This window comes from Caloenas nicobarica, chromosome 4 (assembly GCF_036013445.1).
Source record: "Caloenas nicobarica isolate bCalNic1 chromosome 4, bCalNic1.hap1, whole genome shotgun sequence".
Taxonomy (NCBI): domain Eukaryota; kingdom Metazoa; phylum Chordata; class Aves; order Columbiformes; family Columbidae; genus Caloenas; species Caloenas nicobarica.
In genome coordinates, this window is record NC_088248.1 from 65,791,526 (window position 1) to 65,813,792 (window position 22,267).

At 38.7% G+C, this 22,267-nt stretch overlaps 1 protein-coding gene across 2 annotated transcripts in view; it reads left to right on the forward strand.

Annotated features, from left to right (window-relative positions):
* STK32B (serine/threonine kinase 32B) overlaps positions 1-22,267 on the forward strand; it is a 169,569-nt gene that overhangs the window by 31,619 nt on the left and 115,683 nt on the right. For both annotated transcript variants that reach the window (XM_065634054.1, XM_065634055.1), the window contains one exon: positions 4,083-4,234. In XM_065634054.1, coding sequence (XP_065490126.1) covers positions 4,083-4,234 — 152 coding nt within the window. The remainder of the gene's footprint in view (positions 1-4,082; positions 4,235-22,267) is intronic.

Genomic DNA, 22,267 nt, shown 5'->3' on the forward strand with positions numbered 1-22,267 from the left:
TGAAACCATATCATGAAGTAGTATGAGAAGCCTAAGTACTCATCTACCAAACTCAGACCAAAATGGCTTTATTGAAACTAAGTGCTCCCTGTCCCCGCTGTTCTCACTTGACAAAGCACATGACATTTAGAAGTCATCTGAAGTTGGTGGGAAACAGGAGAAATCTGTGTTTTGCAGCAAGTCAAACTTTTCAGCCATCCCCATCTTTTGCTCTGGGAAGAGCTTCTCTGAAGCTACCTATGGCTGCTTAGCCAACGTAGCTGCAGCAAATCTTTAGCAAATTCTGCCCAGTTTTACTCAGCGGAACTCTATTGCTTCACTTACCTAGCTCTGCAATAGCCCACAGGGCACTTTGTCACCCAGAGCACTCTCAGTGGCTGTGTGACCCATTAATCTGCAGATCAAACTTGATCTGTAGGTGCTCTATTTTTTGCGTGTGAAATCAGAAGAAATCCAAGAAGGTGGATTAGAAGTGGACCATAGCATGTGTTGCTCCTGAAAAATGAAGTTTAGCCCTGCAGTCATAATCTATTGGTTTTCTTCCTCTCACTCTGAAAGTGGCTCCAAGTCACACTGTGGTCAAATTTGTTTTAACCTGATAGTTTTGAAGACATTTCACTGTTACTGTTTCCCAGATACAAAAAAGACACAAGCCTGTGGTAACAGCTAAGACATGTGGAAAACTCCTCTTTAGAAAGGGAATAGTTTCACAAGAGACTTTTAAAAATAAGAATCATATAACTCCAAAGAAAATTAATGGGGATTCATATTACCTGCCTTTAAACATGTACAGCACAGGTACCTACATTGAAGCTAGTCATCTACAGTCTCTTTAGAAGGGCTTTAGTAGAGGAACCAATCCCCCAAGAGATGGTCCCCTGAACCTGTTTAGACTCATACCATAGATGGAGATGCATGTGCCTGTCCCTGCCTGCTCACTATGAAGCTGGATAGCTGTTGAGTTTGTGACACATATTTGATTTGAAGCATCACCTACAGAGACTGCTGAAACAGTGATATCAGTATAAGCAGGGCACTATCTGGGCTTTGGTAGATGATAGTCACAGAAAAATTGAAAGAGGATGTTTCAGTAATACGAGCGTGACAGGCGTCCATACTGATATGTGTAAATAAGGCAATCCTGCACAGACTTCCACTCTGATGAGTCATCACAGAATTTGTTTGTTGAGGTGCCAGAGCGCCTGCTTGTCCCTGTTTAAAAATTACTCTTTTGGAAAGAATTTACACCATAAACAACAACAACAAAAAAATAAACATTTCCCATTAAGACTGCACATGTGAGAAAAGCTCGAGGGCTTTTTCTTTCTTTCTTGCAGTAGTGGAAAAGTTCAGCCCATTCACATACTGCTCCGAAGAGGAGCTGACAGCCAGTGGCAAAAATGTCGGGAGGATCTCCACTACTATTCAGCACTGTCATAGCAATGTCAGGTGCTTTTCACAATAACATCCATATGGATGCAGCTTGGATTTCCTGATTTTTAGTACGGAGTAGCTTTAGTATATTCATTAAAATCCTATAGATTCCAAAACCATGTTAGGAGATGTACATAGTTACACATTGCTAGAATATGTTTACTATCATTCTGTTCCAAAGCTGTGTGGTAGGCAAGCTTCTACTAGCAACAGAAGGTCTGTTTCAGCTGTGCTGGGTACCCTTGTCTTTACTGGCAGAAGGAGAACTGAATGCCTTCTGGAGTCACAGCAGTATTTTAAAACCTTTTTACATTACATGTTTAGGTGCTGCATATGATCGTAGTTTGCCCCATTGGTCAAACCTGTAATTCTTAGCTGAGTAAAACCACGTTGTCTCGCCAGTCCCACTAGTCAACAGTTCAATAGAGAGGCTTTTCAAGTAATGGAACAGGAGACTTCAAACACCTCAGTCTTGGCCAAGATTCATATGAAAGTCATGTTGCAAATTCATGTAAGTGAATGAACTTCTGGATTCAGTTTCTGACCCAGAATTAATAAACATACTTTATAACGTGAATCACTAAACTGGAGTGTCCACATAATCTCAGACAGGACGTGAGGGATTTCCCCTGCAAATTCTGCTTATACTTTTGTAGTACGTGGAAGCTTGAACAATTAATTTCCATCCCTCCATTTCAGTTCAAACCCACCTTCTCCTCTTCTTCCCCCAAAAGGCCAGCCCCAGTTCCCCGTTGTTCAATAGCCTGGGTCCTTTCCATATGAATTGGAACCTTTAGTGATCTTAAGGACATCACAACATTCAGACTTTCCATAAGAGCCCAAGGAGAAAAATGAAACAGAACTTCAGTGCTCACCATTGTGCAACATTGATGGATTCAAACCAAAACATTGACATCCATATTTTTCTTAATTAGCAGAACATCTCCTAACATTAGGAAAGGTAATTAGAAACTCTGCTTAATCACACCTTATCCTTATAGGTTAAAAGTACTCTATTAACTCCTATCTTTGAAGTAGATTTGAGCTCAAGGACAAAGTTCACTGAAATAGAGTTCCAGAGAAATAAATGTGGTTTGGTTTCACTGGCCCAGTTCCTCTTAGAGGGACTGGAAAAAATTAGAGGAACTAAATATGCTGATGGTACACGCCAGGAGCCTTTCCTCTACAACTAAGAAATAAGTGACCACGCAGTAGGTCCTCCTAGGATCCTTACCCCGATGCTGGTCGTTCATCACCAGGTCCAGATGACACCATGTTAAAGTCGAAGGTTTCAGCTCTGGGAAGTTGTCTTAGTTTCTCCAGACTATTTCTGAATTTTGAGCATGCAAGTTCCTTAAAATACCACTCAAAATGTAAGGATTTATTTTCGTTTGGCACCATGCTGTAATCTGATCCCTGAGCACTAATTTTATGTGTATATACTGTTAAATGGGAGTGTGTCTGTGTGTGCATGTGTGTATGCACAACTATACATATAAAATAATAGTGCCCACATCAACTGAATCCTTCAGAATACCCTTGAATTTACACACTACAAAGTTTTGATATCTAAACCAGATGCTTCCAGCACACAGTCTGTATACGTCCTGATGATGAAAGATTCTAATTGGAGCCTATGGCTATATCGGTGATATAAATGTTGCACCAAAATATTTTCAACTAATATTCTCCTGGCTGTGAAGACACATAAAGACTGTCACTTTAAAAAGTCCTGATCAATTAACAGGAAAAACCCTTTAGAACAAAAGTCTGCTGGAGTTATAGTTTTGCTCTATGTGATGAGATAGGGCTGTTATGAAGATGAGATTTACACCACCTTTGGAGACGAGTTGCGGAACAGTCTTATATTTCAGTGTTACTAGAAATCATTTTTAAAATTACGTTTCTCAGATGTGGTGCTAGTGACACTCTCCAACTTCATTTGCAAGTCAAACTACCATAAGCAAAAACGATTCAAGCCTTACATGGGAGTTCTCTTGACTAAGATTTTCTTCCTGCACTTAGAAAATTATTTGACTTTTGTAAAAAAAAAAAAAAAAAAAAAAAGTTAAAAGAAATTTACTACCGGAGACTAAATCATTGTAATGGTCTCTAGTGACTTCAAAAGTATTATGATGAATCTCTGTATGAAAATTCTTTTTCTTTTCAACAATAATTAAGGGAGCATAATTCTGATATTTAGATGAAATACTGAGCTTTGTGAATACAGACTATGTTTATGAGGCAGTAATCAAGATGTCTCTATTGACTTGAGGGAATGAGGACAATGATTGTGCATTTTCTTAGGCAGAAGGCAGTACTTTCTGTGACAAATGAGATAGTCTGAGATTTGAGCCATTTGAGTGTGTTCCTCCCAGCTTTACCATGTAACTTCTGATTGTTATGCCACTTTTCTGGGTGCCCATTTCTTCTTATGCAGGAGTGGGGTGTTCTTTTGTAAATTTGTTAATTACAATCTATTACAAAGAATCCTGCAGAGCCATAAGGTAGACTTTCTAGAGGTGTTCCTAGGTTGTGGTATTCAGATCTAGATTATTGAAATATTGTAAAAGGTTCCTTTTTTTCAAAGGCACAACTGATTTGTTTCTATAGGTGTCAAACTTCTTGTTTTCCTTTGCTTCAATTAGGTGTGCATTGTACAGAAGCGAGACACCAAGAAAATGTATGCCATGAAATACATGAATAAACAGAAGTGCATTGAGAGAGATGAAGTTCGAAATGTTTTCCGGGAGCTACAGATAATGCAAGGCCTGGAGCATCCCTTCCTAGTCAATCTATGGTAAGCAAAGCTTTAAAATTCTATCGAGGATCTCTTGCTTCCCTCCTTATTGCTGAATCAGTTCAGGATATGGAAGGCTGAAGAGCACAAAAAAATTTGGTGACCTCTTTTTTTAAGGTTTGCAGAGGGCTTTATTTTTCATGAATATTTTAAAGGTGCCCTTTTGCATCAGAATATTTAAACATCACATTCATCTTTTCCTTTCTGGTTTGGTTTCTCTCCAGATTGTTACAATACTCTGTGAAAACGTGTTATTCTGTCCAGCTTTATCACGTGTTTTTGACAACACCTGGACTAAACATCTGCTATAAGGCTGTAGAATATCAAACCAAGCAATTCTGTTAATTTTTTTTTCCCTTTACTCAGAGAAAATTCAAAACTCAATTACTCTTAAAAAATTGCTGACATGGAACAGCAGAAAAGTATCCTTCTGTCATCCAGAATTTCTCTTATCTTCCTTGTGCTAGCCACTGCATGCTTTGGTCACATAGGATTGTGAGAAAATGTTGGTCAAGTAATGACTAGATTCAGCTACACCGCCGACTTAAAATATTTGCTGGCTTTTATGTAGTGATAGTAGCAATGGGATGCAGACTTTTTCTCCTCTATCTAAAAATGACCTATACAGCTCAAAAAAAGGGGACATAAACTGTTACGATAGGAAAATTGTTCAGTTCATGAATAGTCTGATTTTCTGCCGACGGTCACAGTGCAAACAGACCTTCTGTTTTGTGAGTTTTAGCTGTCCTACTAGAGGCCAATGCCTAACCTACAGTATTTTGCCCATCCTTTAACTCACTGTACAGGTGAAAAATTGCTTGCTGCCTGTTTAGCACCTTTCATGAATTAAAAGCCAAATTATATTCTGGCTTGAGTGAATACAGTTTTAGGATAATTGCACTCATACCAGCAAAGGGTTTGATACCAAAATTCTTTCAAAAAGGACCTAGAATGATCAAACTTGAGCTATCCTGATATCCTCTTGGAGGTTTAAAGAAAAATATACAAATGTGGTGACTGTAATACAAAACTTTTCCAGTATATTTTCCAAGGTTCCAGCAACCTGTACTCTTGGGATTTCTTCACCAAAGATGTGGTACATCTGTGCTTAAGAGCCTTGTGAATTTTTCTTTCCTGCATTTACCTAGTCTCTTCTGAACTCTGACAAACATTTGTTCTTTAACAAGAGGCAGTGAAGATTTTCACTGTGTAACTAAACATTGTGCAGAAACAGTCATAGGTTAACATGATTTACAAGACACTTCAGTAAACATAATGGTGAAGGACTAAAGATCAAATATTTATTGTGAAACAAAAAGTATGCTAAATTCCAATAACTGGATTTTGACCAGCTAGTAAATATTCTTTCTCGTTTTCTTTTTTTTCATGCCAAAGATTAAATTTAAAATAAGCAATACCTTAAAGTGCGTTGGGTGTGATGACAATTCTCATTGTAAATAATTAATTTATTTGTCTTGTGCTTCTGAGATACTGTCACAAGGTCTTAAGACTAAAATGTCATACTGTATGTGTGTATGAGTAACGTAGAAAATGAAAGAGAAATGTAGCACTCTGCAAAACATTTCAGGCAAAAAGGACACGATTCAAAATGTGCCAGTGCACTAACAATGTTCTATATAAAATGTCTCTAGTGATGCTTATAGTTCACCAGTCTATCTTGTTAGAGTGAATGACAAGATTTTTGTTTGAAGACAAGGCACAAGGGGAGCCTACCTGCCCATCAGATCACATAATAAATGGCAGGTCATCTCTCATTGATGGGGCCTGAAATTTCTTGCTTGCATTAAATCTTGTGACTCAGCTCAGCAGCCAAGAGTCCTGTCTCCCTATCACCAAGGTTAGTTTTCAGGTCTATGGTATGAGACAGAAGAACACGGAATATTCTGAACACCTATATCTGGATTTAAAACCAGTGTCCACAGAGATAGTCCTGCGAAGACATGCAGCTTGCTTACGCAACCATTCGGCCCCTGGTGCCTTAGCACCTTAGTACTTTGCAGTCTGAAATGTCCATGTAGACAACATACTTCTCTGTAGGGCCAAAACGTGAATGTGTGAAGGTAAAGCTAATAGGTAAAAGAGCATCCAAGAACATTCCCAGGTGCTGCCTGATGCAGCTGGACTGGCCCTTGGCACACACCTGTCCCATGTGAGCCAGCTCCTTCCCAAACAGCTCCTGGGATAGTTCCAGAGCCACAGTGTCCCACAGATAAATGTCGTGCGGCCAGAAGCCTTCAGCTGCAAGGTCTTTGTTAGGGAATAGACAGACTTCCCAGCAGAGGCACAAGCTGCTCCTTGCCAGCTGGCCCGAATGCTGGAAATGCTCCCCAGCGTGTTTCATCCGCTATGGGATCTGGAGTGGCTAACTCAGAATAGGACATCCTACTCTAGGTACCTCCATCCTTCCTGTTGAAGGTAGGCAACTACATAGTCAAACCCCACGTATATGAGACTCTACTGAGATTCAGTGACTTGGACACACACAGCTGAACTGTAGGAAATTTTCCAAAAATGATTTCATTGAAACTTAGTATTTTCAGCTGAAGTCTTCACCTCAAACCTTACACATTCAAATGTCTGATGATTCAAAGCCCTGATTCCAGATTGAGCTACTGAACTACTGGAGTATCTATATTTCACCCTAGGCTAGCACAGCAAAGTCTTGAACCCAAGCCTCCCCAAAATTAATCTAGCCTACCCCAAATAACACATTCTTTGTAGCCAGCCCATAATATGTTTCTATAATTAGCCCTGCATAATCCTAAATGAATTTGAAATAATTTCAGATATATTTCTGCAGTATCTATACTTGTAAACCGGACTAGTGTGTTCCAGACCTCTGCTCTATCTCAACTTTTGCATGAATTTCAAGGTGTTGTACACATAGTGTTCAAATAATGACTTCTGTTATTAAACTACAACAAGAGCAAACAAAAAAAATCACAAGTGACTCTTGCATAATGCTCACCTGTTCTATTAACACTAGGGCATATAAAGCTCTTAAACATATTATGTACATGTATTTATTTAATAATTGAAACTACATTTTATTTGTTTAATTACTACCATGAAAAAGGAACACTGCAAGTACAAATGGAATATTCCTTAAACATATTTTACGTGTTGCCAGCAACAATGTCTTAGAATAATAGCATTTTCATTGATTATTGGTGAATTAGCAATCCATTTAATGTATCTTTGCTTGCAGTTTTATACAATTATAATTTGCATCAAATACATTTGCATTGTAGCTGTAACTCACATTAGATTATTAGCAGAAGTCCATGAGATTTCCTCTTATGAGTCAACTCCTGGAGCTCTGTTGGAGCTCCATTTCTTCCATAGTAATTACAGCTAGATTTGTGTTTCATTTTTTCTAAGTTAGTTTTTTTTTCTGTTCATTTTGTTAATCATATTGTAAGTGTACAAATGGGCTGTAACAGGAACTCTACCTTGTTTCACAAACTGGAATATTATTTTGACAAGGAATAGTTATGTCATGGTGTATGGGCAATAACACAGCTGTAGCTTGTGTAAATGTTGAGGTTTTTTTGATTTGGTTGTTTTGGACTTGTCTGTCTTTCTAGGCTCTATCACACTCTCGAAGAGTGTATATCAGTTTTCAGAAATCCTGCCAAAAGAAAGATTTTGGTGACTAAAACTCAGAAATCCCATTAGCCTCCTAAATGTAATTGACATTTCCCTACTTAGCTGGGGTATTTAACTTTGATTTCCCAAGGATATTCAGCAGTAATTATTCTGAGAAGGTAAGTACCAATCTGCCACGTCATGCTCTGCTGCAGCCCCCATGTCAGTAGCCACACACTGACATTCTGTTCACTTAACTAAAAAATCACTAACCCCTCTAGCAAAAGTCAGAAATTCAGTTATAGGCAGGACCCAGACTAAGATAAATAGCAGTGTGCAGGTTTTCCAAAATTGTTTAATTATAGTGAACGTGTATTTTACATTGGATTGTGATTGGATAAAAACTGAAAACAGACTTTGGATGAGGAACTGTAGTAAAGTGTGTTTGCACAAAACACTTTGTGGGGTTGTGGTTAAACAGTTATGTAGTCTGTGAAAAAATGAAGATATGGCTGCCCACGCTAAGGGAAGCCTAGAGCTCATGTCTCCTGCATTCCAGGTGAGCTGACACTTGTTTTCTGCACAAAACATGATGACAATGCCAACAGTTTTGTTGATACATATTAATCTGTCTTATTTGCCCTTTGCAATCTCAGTGAAAAGTAATTATCTGGCTGGACCAGTCTGGATGGCATTTCAAAACTCTTCAGAAAAACCTGCATTTCCCCATTGATTTGAAAGCAAAATTAGGTACTACTTTTGGTTGCATTGTCCCTTCCCCTTGATTTCTCCCTGTCCTGGTTTTGTTAAAAACAAATTTCTCTTTTAGTGAATTTCCCTGTCAGCTAAAGTCTTCTTACTAAATGCAGGTTTTTCCTGAAAGTTAGGTACATGTTTTGGTAGACATAGCAATGGAATGCAAGGTCATTGATAATGATGCATCCCACGAGATGTGCAAGCAGGAGGTGAACTGAAAATTGACCAACTAAAGTATTCCATCCCATTCACATCATACTTCATATAAAAGTGGGGGATCACGAGGATCTCGTCCCTTTTCGTTATGGCTGGCATTGGGAGAGGACCTTGCGAGTTGTCCCTGAGAAATGAGGCCCAGTGACAGACTGAATCCAGCTCCGGTTGGCTACAGAGTCCAGTCCAGGACTTCAGGTGCCGGCCCCACATCTGCCGGAGCAGTTGCTGGGACTTTCAAGATTGGTTTTGTGTATTTTGTATTATTTTCTCTATTTCTATTAGTAGCATTAGTAAAACATTTTTAATTTTTCCAACTCTCTTCTCTCTGTCCTTCTTTCCCTCCCAATCACCTGTCCTTAGTGGGAAGCGGGGAGAGGGAGGGGCTGGAGGGGGAAGAGCGGGGAGAGACGGTTAACAATACATCTGCCACGGTTTTATTGTCACCCTGCAGTCAAACCACGACACTCCCTCATCTAATCCCCAGTTATAAGAAACAAGATTTAAGCTTAGGAAGGCAGCCTGGATCTGATTTGCTGTACTTTTGTCTGGAAGGGATATGCACGATGAAAAAATTAGGAAATGTTATAAGTAAAATACTTGCGTTTTTTTATGAAGTACCATCTTATATAAAAATAACTTAGGTGTTATCAATTTTTTTGGCTTTTCAATTAAACAAAATATTATGTCTTTTAATTCAATATATTAAATCCCAAATCCATATTGAAAAACATATTTGGAAGAAATTCTACTCATTACAACCTTTTCATGAGTTTGTGGGACTATCCCTGACTAGAAGTGCTGATTTTCAAACGTTAATCATCTGGACCTTCAAGATACACAAAAAATTAATATAGTGGTAAATCTCCCAACAGTTCCTTGAACCAGAACGAATACTAACCAAGCACATTAATCTTTCTTTGAGGAATTATGTCATGAAAGAGAAAAGTTGGCAACTCAAAAAAACAAACATGAAGACTAGAAAGCCCTTTTGTTATACATGATAACTTCACAAAGAAGTAATGAGGTATAGGTAGCAATCTGTCATCAGTTAAATTCCTGTGGAGAGAAAGACAAGAGGAAAGAAAGTAAACCTTCTGTAGTGGGTAATTCTGCTGCCCTCTATCAGTAACCCTAGCATACACAAGAATACAGAACAGCTAATATAAAACAAGGGTAGCATCTCAACTCCAAAAGATCTATATTAAAAAGCTTTTTGAGGTCCATGCATCTTCTCTGAACTTTATTAAATTTAGCTTCACAATCTCAACTTATAAATCATATTATTTGAAGTATGAACTGTCTTTCATAACATCTCACAGAAAAGAATCATTCTTCTGTAAATGCTCATAATATCTTGGAGGATAACAGCATTTTTCAGGAAGGGCTTGGGGTTGATTTATAACCTTCATTTTAGAAATGAAATTGAATAAATGCTTAAAGATATGTGAGCCTTGTAGCCAGTTTTATCACCGTTAGAGGCATTTCTGATAATAGCAATTCCTTCTTAAAATGAAAAGCAGTCCTGTTTTTATCAGACCTTTTGTATGTCATGTGTCTTTCAAACATAGATGAATGAGCTGTAGAAATGTCAACTTCTAACATGGTCCCACCTTGAGACTACAACGTGCCCCTCTAAGATTCAGCATTTTATCCATGTTTATCCTTGCCCAAACCTCTGGGCATCCCCTGGGCAAGAGGAGTAGTGTTCCTGAAAGGATTCAGATTTCAAATATCTTTCTCACAACACACGTTAGGGCTGAGCCAAGAGCCATGTTACTCCCTATCTATCAATGTGGCTAAACTTGTCATTACATGACTTGTCTTCAAATATGAGTAGATCTACTGGCTTCTCTGAAAATAATACAGCTTACCACAAAAGGCAGAGGTTTTTTGCAAAAAAAACCCCAAACAACAAAAACCCAACCCAAACCAAACCAAAACATATATGGAAATGTTTTCCCTGCTGATGTGGAACAGAAAAATCTGAAAAAAAAATTTGGACCATTCCTCAAAGCTTTTGCAATACTGAAATGATCTTCTTTTTAATAGCCTTGCTTAAAGCTGCCATACTCCTTTCAAATTGTCAAAACAATTTCAAAGGCAACAGAGGGAGAAGGATGAAGATTTACTTTTGTCAGTTTATAGGTAATTTTCCTGGTATAGACAGAACTATATGTTTGATATATTTAACAACCCATAAAGAAGTGTTAGCTGCATTCTCAGTGTGGCTTTATATTTTGATGTATTTTTCTTTCTACTCATCAGTCTTTAGAAACTGTGTATTTCATAAGACAGACCTACAAAAGTACATTATTGCTACCAGCTAGAGTAAGATTAAGTTTCAAATCCAGTGAAAACTGGAACAAGCGAAGAACACGCATTGTAGTAAAAATGTTCATGCATTTCTGAATTCACCTAATACCCCAAATTATCTTCAGGAGGAAGGGCTTGTAGAAAAGAGAAAAAACAATGCTGGAGTGAAGAAATTATTTGTTCAGTCTCAAGTGTTGGATGGGTTGTGTAATGTACACACACACACAGAACTGGAAACTATCACTTGTCTGTGAAGTTGCCCTTTCTAGAATAGACTGGGAGAAACATCATCTTGAACTGCCCCATAGCACAGCTCTGCTCTTCAGACTGGCATCAGAAATGTGCAGAAACCTACAAACTCAGGGAAGCAAGCACAACTGGCCAAGTGTTTTGCTGCTGGGTGGAACTGAAAATAACCAGTCAAGGAGCATTAATTACCCATCAGAGATACCAAGTGGAGGTGGTTTAGGTTGCTCTTAGGTGAGCTTGCTTAGTGGCTGTGGTGCTGTGGCTGTGTAACTCGCCTTGACGTAGTAGGCCTAATCTGGAGTGAAAATATTTCATAGGGGGTGGAAAATTTCTTTTCTGATGAATTATATGGCCAGCTTTCTGAGCTCCATGACACCCCATGGTAAAGGCTGTGAGTAAACTCCATGATCTAACAGAAAAATTACATGATATTTTTGTAAGGGAGCAGAGGACTTGTGGTGTTTCCTGTTAGGATGCAGGTTAGTTGTTTGCAATTAACCTGACTGCCTCTTCAGCAGTAAGGAGTCCTGCCAAAAAGGAAAGTCAGGCTGTAATCATGTCTATTTTAATAGTATGTGGTGGATCCCCAAAAGGTCATGAAACAACAGATCCTGACAAACATTCCATTTTCCTGGAGAGTGATGAAGATGCTCAACGTTCTTAGCTCTCTTTGGTTATACCCAGCTGCTCTAAGCCTGTTTTATGGGAAGCAAGACTATGATGTTACTCTTTTTGGCTATGTCTATGCTAGTAATTTAAAACTGGATTTTCTTCCTGGACTCTCAAACTCTATCTTTGATGCTGCTAAACATTTTTAGACTCACTCCTAGCCTAGCTGTGGGTTGGGGCATGAGCACCATCCCAGGGAAACTCCAGGAGCAACCAAATTGCTCCCATAGGCAGCCTGCATGCCATCACCCTGTTTTGAAGCTGACAGTCTAGAAGTCCAGGCATAGACTTTTCTGTGCCATTTGGTCTTGGTGCTGGAGAACAACCGCTGGCATATTTATTAATAAAATTAACATTTCTTACTTATTTTGTGGATCTAGCTGGGGTTGTGAACACCAGACCATGTAATCTTGGGCCATTCTAGATATCTATTGGGCTCTAAGAGACTGTAAATTGAGGGAGAAAGATATATTTACTGTATCTTGCACAGAGCAACTCTTTTTGCTATAGAGGGAGCAAAGGTGAGTACTTTCCTCCAACAGCTAGATCAATTCATCACTGCATTAATGGAAATTTGGAACAGGTAGAGATATAAAAGCTTTATATCTAAGATTGAAAAAAATGTCTGTTCTCCTGAGCCTTAGGAGAGATAATGATAGAGGAAAAAGGGCAAGAAAAGGTGATGAGACAGCAGGAAGGGCAAGATAATTGGAAGAAGAGAATATAGGAAAGATTTGTCTTGAGTTGTAAATATTCAGGATATTATTTCTGAAATTACGTTGGACTCAACATTGCCAGTTGGCGACCTCTGGATGCTTGTGCTAAATGAGTGTTAGCTGTAACATCTTCACTGACTGATGAATGCATGATCCAAGAGTTCTTTATTTTTGTGCTGATTTTAATACCTTAAGATACTAATTGCCAGCATTGGAACACAGTCTCAAGTCTGCCGATATTGAATTTTTTTCTGGTGACTAATTGTCTTCTGTGAGAAATTGCTGTCACCTTGAAATATATGACTTTGGACTTAACTTTAATACTTTCTCCATAAAAGCAGAAATTGGCCTTTGGCATAGTTTAAGTTTTGATCTTTTTTTGCATTAAAAACTGGTGCAATAGATATTTTATCTCATGTATGTCTCATTGCATCCTGGGACCTTAGCAGCCTGTCTTCCACATAATTCTTACTGAAACAGGAACTTTATTTGCTGACCAATAATATACTTTTTTCATACAAAGCTTTCACTGCAAAAAGAATTTTATTATAAACACCAATAAGTATCAAACTACCGGGAAAAATAATCCTTTTTATTTCAAGAATGTTCGGTTTCAGTCAAGTTCCTCTTATGATTTCAGGATTGTTGCCTCATTCTGCAGTCACAGGGGGATAGCTGCTATCCAAAGCAGACCCTCATGGTCTTGGGGTGAACCTCGGCCATGTCTCAGCCCTGTGGTGTAGTCACAATAATCCTCCACACGTTTGAGGCAGGAATAACTATTGTTACTTTTTGGACAGAAGGAGAACTCCGATGCTGTGGCAGGGATATGCTCAGGAGAGCTTGCAGGGGAGCAGGGTTTCCGTGCTCTCAGCCCAATGAGATGGGAAAGAACAAAGAAAAGCCCTTAAACATTGCTTCAGACTCCTCAATTGCCAATTTAGGCAAGCAGTGGTGGCTTTTTCCTTTTTTTTTTTTTTTTCCCCATTCTCTGCTTTAAAGGTTATGAATGCCAAACATGATAACTGGAGTGTGTAATTAAACTGATAACCAAGGTCCTGTAGGCAAAGTGGTTCTCAGAATCCATGACAGAGTAATGAGTTCATCATGCAAATCTACTGTTTTCAGGTAGGCATGAGCAATTCTTACCTATGCTATGGAAACTGGGACTGTAATTAGCCTGCACTAAAAGTTCTGCTAAAGGTAAACTATACAAGATGCAGCTCAGCACTGCATTAACAAAGCCCAACAACTGTGGGACAGCCATCAGATTGCAAAACTACCTTGGATATACTTGTAAAATCATCCATAGACATTCAGACAGTGAATGTAAAGTAGGTGATAATTACAGAATAAAAATAGCGCTTAACACTTTCCTGCAAAACTTTGATACTGAACAGACCCTACAAACCTACACCTAGTCCAAAAATATTAAAGATATTCTTGGAGACTATTGGTAGTATAATATGGCTTGGCAATTATTCCTAGTTTACTTTAGAATATTTAGCAATGATAATTTCAGATCAAACCAGACAAAAGACATAGGTGAATTCCTTTTGTTTATAAAGGTTAAAGTCAGGGTACCAATACTAAAAACAAACAAAAAAACCCACCATGGAAATAGCAAGCAATATCAAAATACTGATAACTGAATATCTATGTGCTTCATGTATTATTTTATCTCTTCAAGTCAGATCTTTCCTTTTTACTTCTGCTAGACTACCAAGTCTATTTTTCATGTTGCCAAATAGTAGAAGTTGTGGACTTTTTTTGGCCAAACGTCCAAAAGGACAGAACAAAAGCCAAAAGTCTGACTATATAGGTATAAGAGGTGTAAATAAATAATTAATAATGAAAATCCTGAGTGTAAGGCAATTTAAATTTTGTATTGTAACAATTGTATCAAATAGAGTGGATTTTAAATGGCAAATAGTGGGACTGAACTAAAGCAGGAAGTTCTGTAACGCATTATTGTTTTAATATTGCCCGTTTAGGGGACCCTTTGCCTTGATTCATTAAAATTTATTAAAGCTTTTATTATTTTAAAAGTTGACTACAGATTTTTACAGAGTAAGTGTGCACTTAATTCCATTTTATTGAACTAAAATGATATTTATTGTACTCGTAAAGTGCAGTGTGAAGCTGATACTAAGACTTCAGAAAATGATTAATGGTATCTTGTTTCTAAATTAATGACAATTTTGCAGTGTAAAGTTCTCATTAGAAGAGACTAACTCTCATGTTTCATAAGTGCACACCACATAAAGGAGGATTTAAGGTTCCTTTGCTATTGATATTGTACTTTTTACAAACTATGTCCTGATCGAGGAAAGGTCATGAGCTATGAAGAAGACTATTTAAATTCCTCCCCACCCAGTTCAATGCTGAAGAAGACACCGAACTTTTCTGTTGACACTGCTCTGCCACTAAGTTTGTATTTAATTTTCCCTTGAGCCCTTAAATGACTCCATACTGCATCCATCTCCATTCCTAATCAATCATATTAGGCCTTTTTTTTTTGCTCAGCAAGGTCTGTCACTCACTTGTGACATACAGAGAAATGCTTCCTCAGATGCAATCTCCTGGGTTTCCTGTCCTGTTCCTCTCAGTCCCATTCATCTCTGGAGTCATCTGGCTGACAGTCCATTTTGTTGTATGAAGGCTGCTGATGTCCCGTGAACTCTTTAAAATGGTTTAATTTTATTTCCTGAAATGTGGCTGGATAAACTAAGTATTTTTTAATGTCTCTCTCTTTTTTTTTCCTTTTTTTTCCTTTCCTTTTTATTTTTTTTCTTTCTGTAAATAATTCAAAAGTATCTTACAACCTTTCTAACAGTGTTTTGATACACCAGCTTCAGGATGCCCCATCAATAAATATTGAGTTGCCTGTGGTTCCTTCTATTGCTGTCTATTTAGTACAACCAATGCCACATGCACATTAACTGCAAAATTCACATTAAATAATATCTTTAATTAGTGTTATCACATCCTTTGACAAGTATAGCCTGCTTTAATGATATCCTATATTAATTATTCTGCAACTGTTCTAATGAACAGTTCCACTTCATGGTCTAGAAAGTCTTTTTTTCTTTGCTTTTATCTCTCTTACTCAGGAGACATCTGAAGGCTCTCATACTCTGCTGAGTTGTCTGTGCTCTTTCTGAGTGACAGGAGAAAAATGGGACCCCTAAAACTGTTGTCCAGCCTGTGTTCAGGCAGGAACCCTGGCTGTACAACATCTCTGGGTACTGTCAGGAGCTTCAGAGTAATGGAGCTGTCGAGCACCATCGCACTGGGGAGCAGCGCTGTGCACAGTGTTTTCCAGCCCCGTGCACAGACAAGGGCAGAAGTCATGGCCGAGGCTCCTGACCAGACTGATGGCACAGGGCAGCTGCACAGGGATTCCATCACAACCAGTCCGGCGGTGCATCAGCAGAAATTGATATGCTCCCTGCTTAAACATTTTTTTCCCCTGTTTAATCAGTTATGTGTGAAGTGATTCAGTTTAACATTGGGAAGATGCTTTGCTTTATTCATTCATAACTCCTAGAAGTGGAGGATGTATAGTTATATTGAAATTAAATGACAGTGTCCAATAAACATCTCCTTCGCTGAAATGTGTTGGGGTTTTTTGCACTCTAGAATCAGTGGGAAAAACAAAATCCTATAACCATCCATTGATTAACCTGGGAAAAAAAGTACTACTTTTAATCTCCTATCTTTCTTACTTGCAGAACTGGATAGATCATAAAAAGAAACATCCCAATTAAGCTTACAAGGCTTTTATCCATTATATCCTCTACCCTCTTCCACATTCTCCATGGATACTGAATTTTTAACCTGAAGCTGCAGCAGGAGCATAAAAGCATCATGTGTACCATCGTGCCTTCAGAGTCTTCTAAGGACTAGTCTAGAAAAGTAAGCTGTGGTGGTTCCTACCTTTTCAAACACTGAGTCTTTGAGGAAAAATCAAATCTGGAAGTAAAGTACAGAGATATCAGAGTACACAGATGAATTAAAGAAGGCAGATGACAAAGTAGTGTTTAATGATGAGAGATCATTCTTTCTCAACTATTTCTTTAACATCCCCACATCACCATCTTGGCGTTTCCCCCATCTATCTGTGCCCACACCCCGACATCTCCTCTCAAGGCAACCTGACAGGCTCTTGCTTCTAATCCAGGTTGGTTCTTGCTCTTATGGAGAAACTGCCAGGCTTCAAGGACTAAATGAAAGGGCAGTTCAAAATGGCCTTATCTCTTTTAAATCTACCCCTCAAAATACGTGAGCCTGGGGGATGGGAGGAGAGAGGGAGTCTCTTCTATCCATCTTTTGCTTCTGACTTCTTTCTCTTCATATGTATTTATATTTTTGTATGAATACAATTTTTATTTTGAGCAGCAATAATTTACCTATACATTTGAAAAGTGCAGGTGGTACCAAAATGTTACAAATAACCATCCAATACTTCTGCTGTACAGAAAATGCATAGGACATTAATTAGGTTCCATTGTTTCTTTGCCTTTAATTTAATGTAGGTTTCCATGACAGCAAAGAGAGACAAATCAGTCAAAGCCAATAGTTAAAACTGACAATTTGCATTCTGGTCACTAAAAATGTGATGTACATTTAAATAATTAGATTGTCTGAGTGTTTGGTCACATTACACCACTGTCTCTTCATTTACAGGAGTCTCTTGTAAAACTGTAAACTATTATGGGATGCAGATCTGCAATTCTGACTCTTTTCTGTTTACAGAGTAGTCTATTCAAATCCAATAATGGTTTTTATTCTAACTAGTTCAGTAATAGTACTAATAAAAGCAGAGTGAGAGCTGTTATGCTGTAACCTAACAACATGTGTATATGAAAGTTGCATATAGAGATGGCCGAAAGTAGTTTTAACAGAATATTTAACAGAAGATTGCATATTGACTAAAATCTCAATTTTCTCTTTCTTCTAAATGTCTTCTACTAGAAAAAATCAGAATATCCAGAAACATATTGATTCTCTAGTGTTGGTCTCAATTCTGCAAATTGTAGTCTGATGTGTTTGCTCACTGTTTCACTCAAGAAGCAAAGATGAGAGGAGTTTAGGCACACCCAACAACCTAGTTTACATGTCTACGTACTTTTTTTTTTAGAGAAAGCTTGTTGCTTGCTATAAGAAATGTTTTTAAAAAAACTTATTTAAATGTATGATTTATATTACTGTTCTTAATCATGAATGCTGACCTGCAGCATGGGTATTTAAGGTAGTTGTAGGCTTCCCCATGTGGAACTGTAAAGAGGGGAAATATGAAGTCATTGTAAATTTTCCTAAGTGCTGGCAGACGAGAAATTTGGTTTGAATACTCTCTTGCTGTCAAATGGATCTGACTGAGTTCTACAAAATATGGTCGCCTTCTCCAAAATAGTCAGCTGACTTTGTATGAACAGTGTCTCCCACTTTAAAATACTATTTAAGTTTAGTGTGATGGAAAGCACTGACATATTTTGTTGAAACACACACACAGAATACCTCCTCCTATTTTCAGGTACCTTTCTCGGGCATCAGGGTCTGTGAGTATATCTCTGAAAATAGCTCCAAATGTATTTAAACATGAGGTGTTGCACCTGTGTCTCATTGGCACAAACCAGATAAGTTGCTGTTTTTCCTAAGATAAATTTGAAGCAGCAGAACCTTCAAAATACAAAATCACGTTTTATGACAAACTGGGCAAAAGTGCGCAATTCAACTATTCAGCATGTTCAGCTGAAAAATACATAGCAGCAAATGGGGAGAGCTGTCTGAATGGTCTCTGACTTGATAAGACGCCATTCTTGGTGGTACACAGAAGCTGCACAGATACTGAAAGTCGTGTGCTCCACTCCCTTCCCAAACACCCCCAGCCTCACTTTGAGTCCTTCTAGAGGTGGTCTTATGGATGTCTGTGAAGGCTCAATCAAGTGACTGTGATATACCTTAAAGAAAGCAAAGCTCAGGTACATACCCACCCTGCTCCTCCAAACTGGTAATGTGCTATACATAAGAAATTTGATTTTGTACCTTATACCCCTTCCTGCATAAAGGAGAGATCACATTGCAAATGGTAGAAAACTGCACACCTTAAAAAAAGCCACTGGACAGCACAGGGATATATATTCTGGAGGGAGTTTAAGTGGCGAAAGGAGGACTTGCTTGTTTCCTTTGGGGTTTTTAAGGAAAGCAAACACTGGAAACAACTACAATGGAAGACAAGCTCATGTCCAGGACTCTTGAGACAAATGGTCTTGCTGAAAGATTTAATTGGGATGCATGTTATAAACTTCTATTTAATAAGTAAGAGTGGACTGGAGTAAGTGTCTGCTGTTATTACTTGCCTTTAAGGAAAAATGCTGGACAAAAAATGCTTTGTTTGAATTCTGCCTTTGACAATTAAAAGGTTCACTTCGTACAATAAAGATTTGCTTTGGCAAATCTGTTACTTCTGTTAACATTTTAGGAAAGCAAAGCATTGGCTGCTGAAGAAAACAAGGCACTTGTAAAGCCTAAGGATGGATGTATGGATGAGGTAGACGTGTGAAAAACAAAAACACTGAAAATGTATTTGATGTGTAAAGATGTGATGAGAGCAAAAAGAACTACAAATGAAAGCCCAGACTTTAACCTACTGATACATGATGTATTGGAGAATTAGGTCGTTACAAAAATGGCTGGGTTGAATAGGAGTCTGATTACAGTGGTGACAGCCTGCGTTTAAACAGAAGGAATTACAGGAAGGTGTTAGAGACTGGCTCATTATTTGTGGGGATACTCAAAACCCTCCCCTTTGGCTTACTTCTGCCTCTCCCTCTAATTTGTGTCAAAGAGAAATTTAAAGCAGAAATCATGACAATTAGAATGGTAATGAGGCTTTCTGGAAATAAGTAAGTCTCAGAGATGAAAGGTGGATTAACATTTTGGCTATAAAGGTGTTTGGAAAGAGTATCTGGACCTCTCTTCTGCTGGATCCAGGAGACTGATCTCACAGCAAATATGCTTAGAGGCTCTAAAAGATGTGGTAGTCTGGTAAGTCTATGGAACTACCACAGAGCACACAAGCCCCTGTAGTCCAACAACTAACTTTCCATAGAATCACAAAATCACAGAATGGTTGCAATTGGACGGGAGCTCTGGAGATCATCTAGTCCAACCCATCTGCTAAAGCAGGTTCACTTAGAGCAGGTTGCACAGAAATGTGTCCAGGTTGTTTTTGATTGTCTCCAGAGAAGGAGACTCCACAACCTCTCTGGGCAGCCTGTTCCAATGCTCTGTTACTCTCAAAGTAAAGAAGTTTCTCCTCATATTTAGATGGAACCTCCTGTGCTTTGTTCTGTGCCTGTTGACCCTCATCCTATTGCTGGGCACCAGTAAAAGGAGTCTGGTCCATCCTCTTGACACCCACCCTCGAGATACAAACATTGATGATATCCCCTCTCAGCTTCTATTCTCCAGGCTGAACAGACCCAGCTCTCTCGGTCTTTCCTCATAAGAAAGATGCTTCAGACTCCTAATCACCTTTGTAGCCCACTGCTGGACTCCCTCCAGTAATTCTTTGTTGTTCTGAATCTGGAGAGCCCAGAACTGGATGCAGTACTCCAGATGCAGCCTCACCAGGGCAGAATAGAGGGTGAGGATTATCTCCCTCGACCTGCTGGTCACATTCTTCCTAATATATCCCAGGATACTGTTGGCCTTCTCGGCCACAAGGGCACATCACTGGTGCATGGTCAACTAGTTGTCCACCAGGACTCTCAGGTTCTTCTCTGCAGTGCTGCTTTCTAGCAGATCAACTCCTAACAAAGGAACAACAACAATGAAAAGGTGCAATGGCACAGAAGCTTTTGTGAATAAGTAAATACAAATACAATTCTAACAACTTTCAATTCAGACAAGGTATAGCAGAGACCAGTGCTATAGGGGCCAGAGAAATAGGAGTGCTTCATATTAAAGCCAGGAGCATATTTACTATGATGAGTAAATATTATACGGAAGGAAAAAACATATGCCCAAACAGTTGGGAAGCAGCAGATACTTAACTGCTCTGCAGAAGAAGCCCTTTGCCCCTGAAATAGCCGAAATTTTATGGTAACTTGGGAACAGGAACAATCATAATTCCAATAAGTGGTACCTTCCACTGCAGTAATGCTGTTTTGGCCTCTGACATAAACTAGCGCAAATATATCTTAAAGACTATTTTGTCTCTACTCCCTTCTTGTTTGTCAAAAAGAAGGGAGAAAATAGGACAGCGTAAAATGCTATGCGAAATGTACCCAAACCCATCACTTCAATAGCTCCTAATCCTTGCAGAGGCTGCTGGCAAGGAGGACTTCTGCAATCTCGCATAACTCCCTCTGTGGTGGAGCAGGCAGGTAGGAGAGAAGAGCTCTTCTCAGGGAAGAAAGAAGTTTCTTTATTGAGTTGATGAGGAGGGAAAGTTGTGTGATAAAGTGAGCAGGGTGTAGCTGAAGTCTAACTCTTTGCTTTCCAAGATATGTAGACCACCTCAACTTGTATGTCCCTCATGAGATCTATCTATCAAAGCACCTCACTAATTCACAGGAAAAGCCACCTTAGAAAAGTGGGCTGGGTTTCAATTGGGGTAAAACACAGGGAGGACTCCTATTTTAGGTGTGCTGGTTTTTTGGTGTGGTTTTTGGGTTTGTTTGGTTTGGTTTGTTTTTTGTTTTGTTTTATTTTGTTTTGTTTTCCTGAGGGTCGCTAGGGTTTTTTGTTTGGCCGGGGGTTTTTTTAAGGTATTTTTGCAAGGCAAAAGATCTTGTTAAGTTACCTTTTCTGCTTTTCTGAATTCTTAGTTTAATAAATACATTATATTCTGCACTCTGGAAAGCAAAGCTTTCTACCCAGATTGGCAATGCAAATATCCTTCTGCACTCAGGTAATACTAAACTTTCTTTCATGACCCTGAAAAAACGTAGGTAGCTAGATTTCTTTCTTCTCTTTTAAGTTTGAAGTTGTCCTCCCATCTGAGTTGCAGTGGGTTGTTTTGCATGATCAGCTTTTTTTGAACTGAGAATTGAACTGAAGCTATCATCTCTTCCCTAGGAAACTCTGAAGGGAAAAAATTTTCAGTCCTTGAAACTGCTGGAATAGCATATTTTTAGTACAGAGGCCAAAGATTCAAGGTTTTGGTTTCCTTTAGCTCAGTTAGTCTCCCGGAAATCATGGGCTCATTAGTTCAGATCAGTTTTGGTGGAGAATGAACTGAAATGGCCCAGACTGTAATGTTTTGGTCCTTATTACAGAAATGTAAAGTGTTCATGAACAGTGGGTAAAAAGTAAATGAACTTATTCCTGGCATAGCGAGTAAATGCCAGTCTTTTTCAGAGAAAAAGGAAAAATTTGAGCAACCAACAGTCAATAACAAAGAGGCAGCTAAAACATGTGACTGCATTTTGTTAAGTTCTCTAAGCCTGTGCCTTTATTAACAAGGAGCACACTGCTTATCCTCTAGGAATGTGTT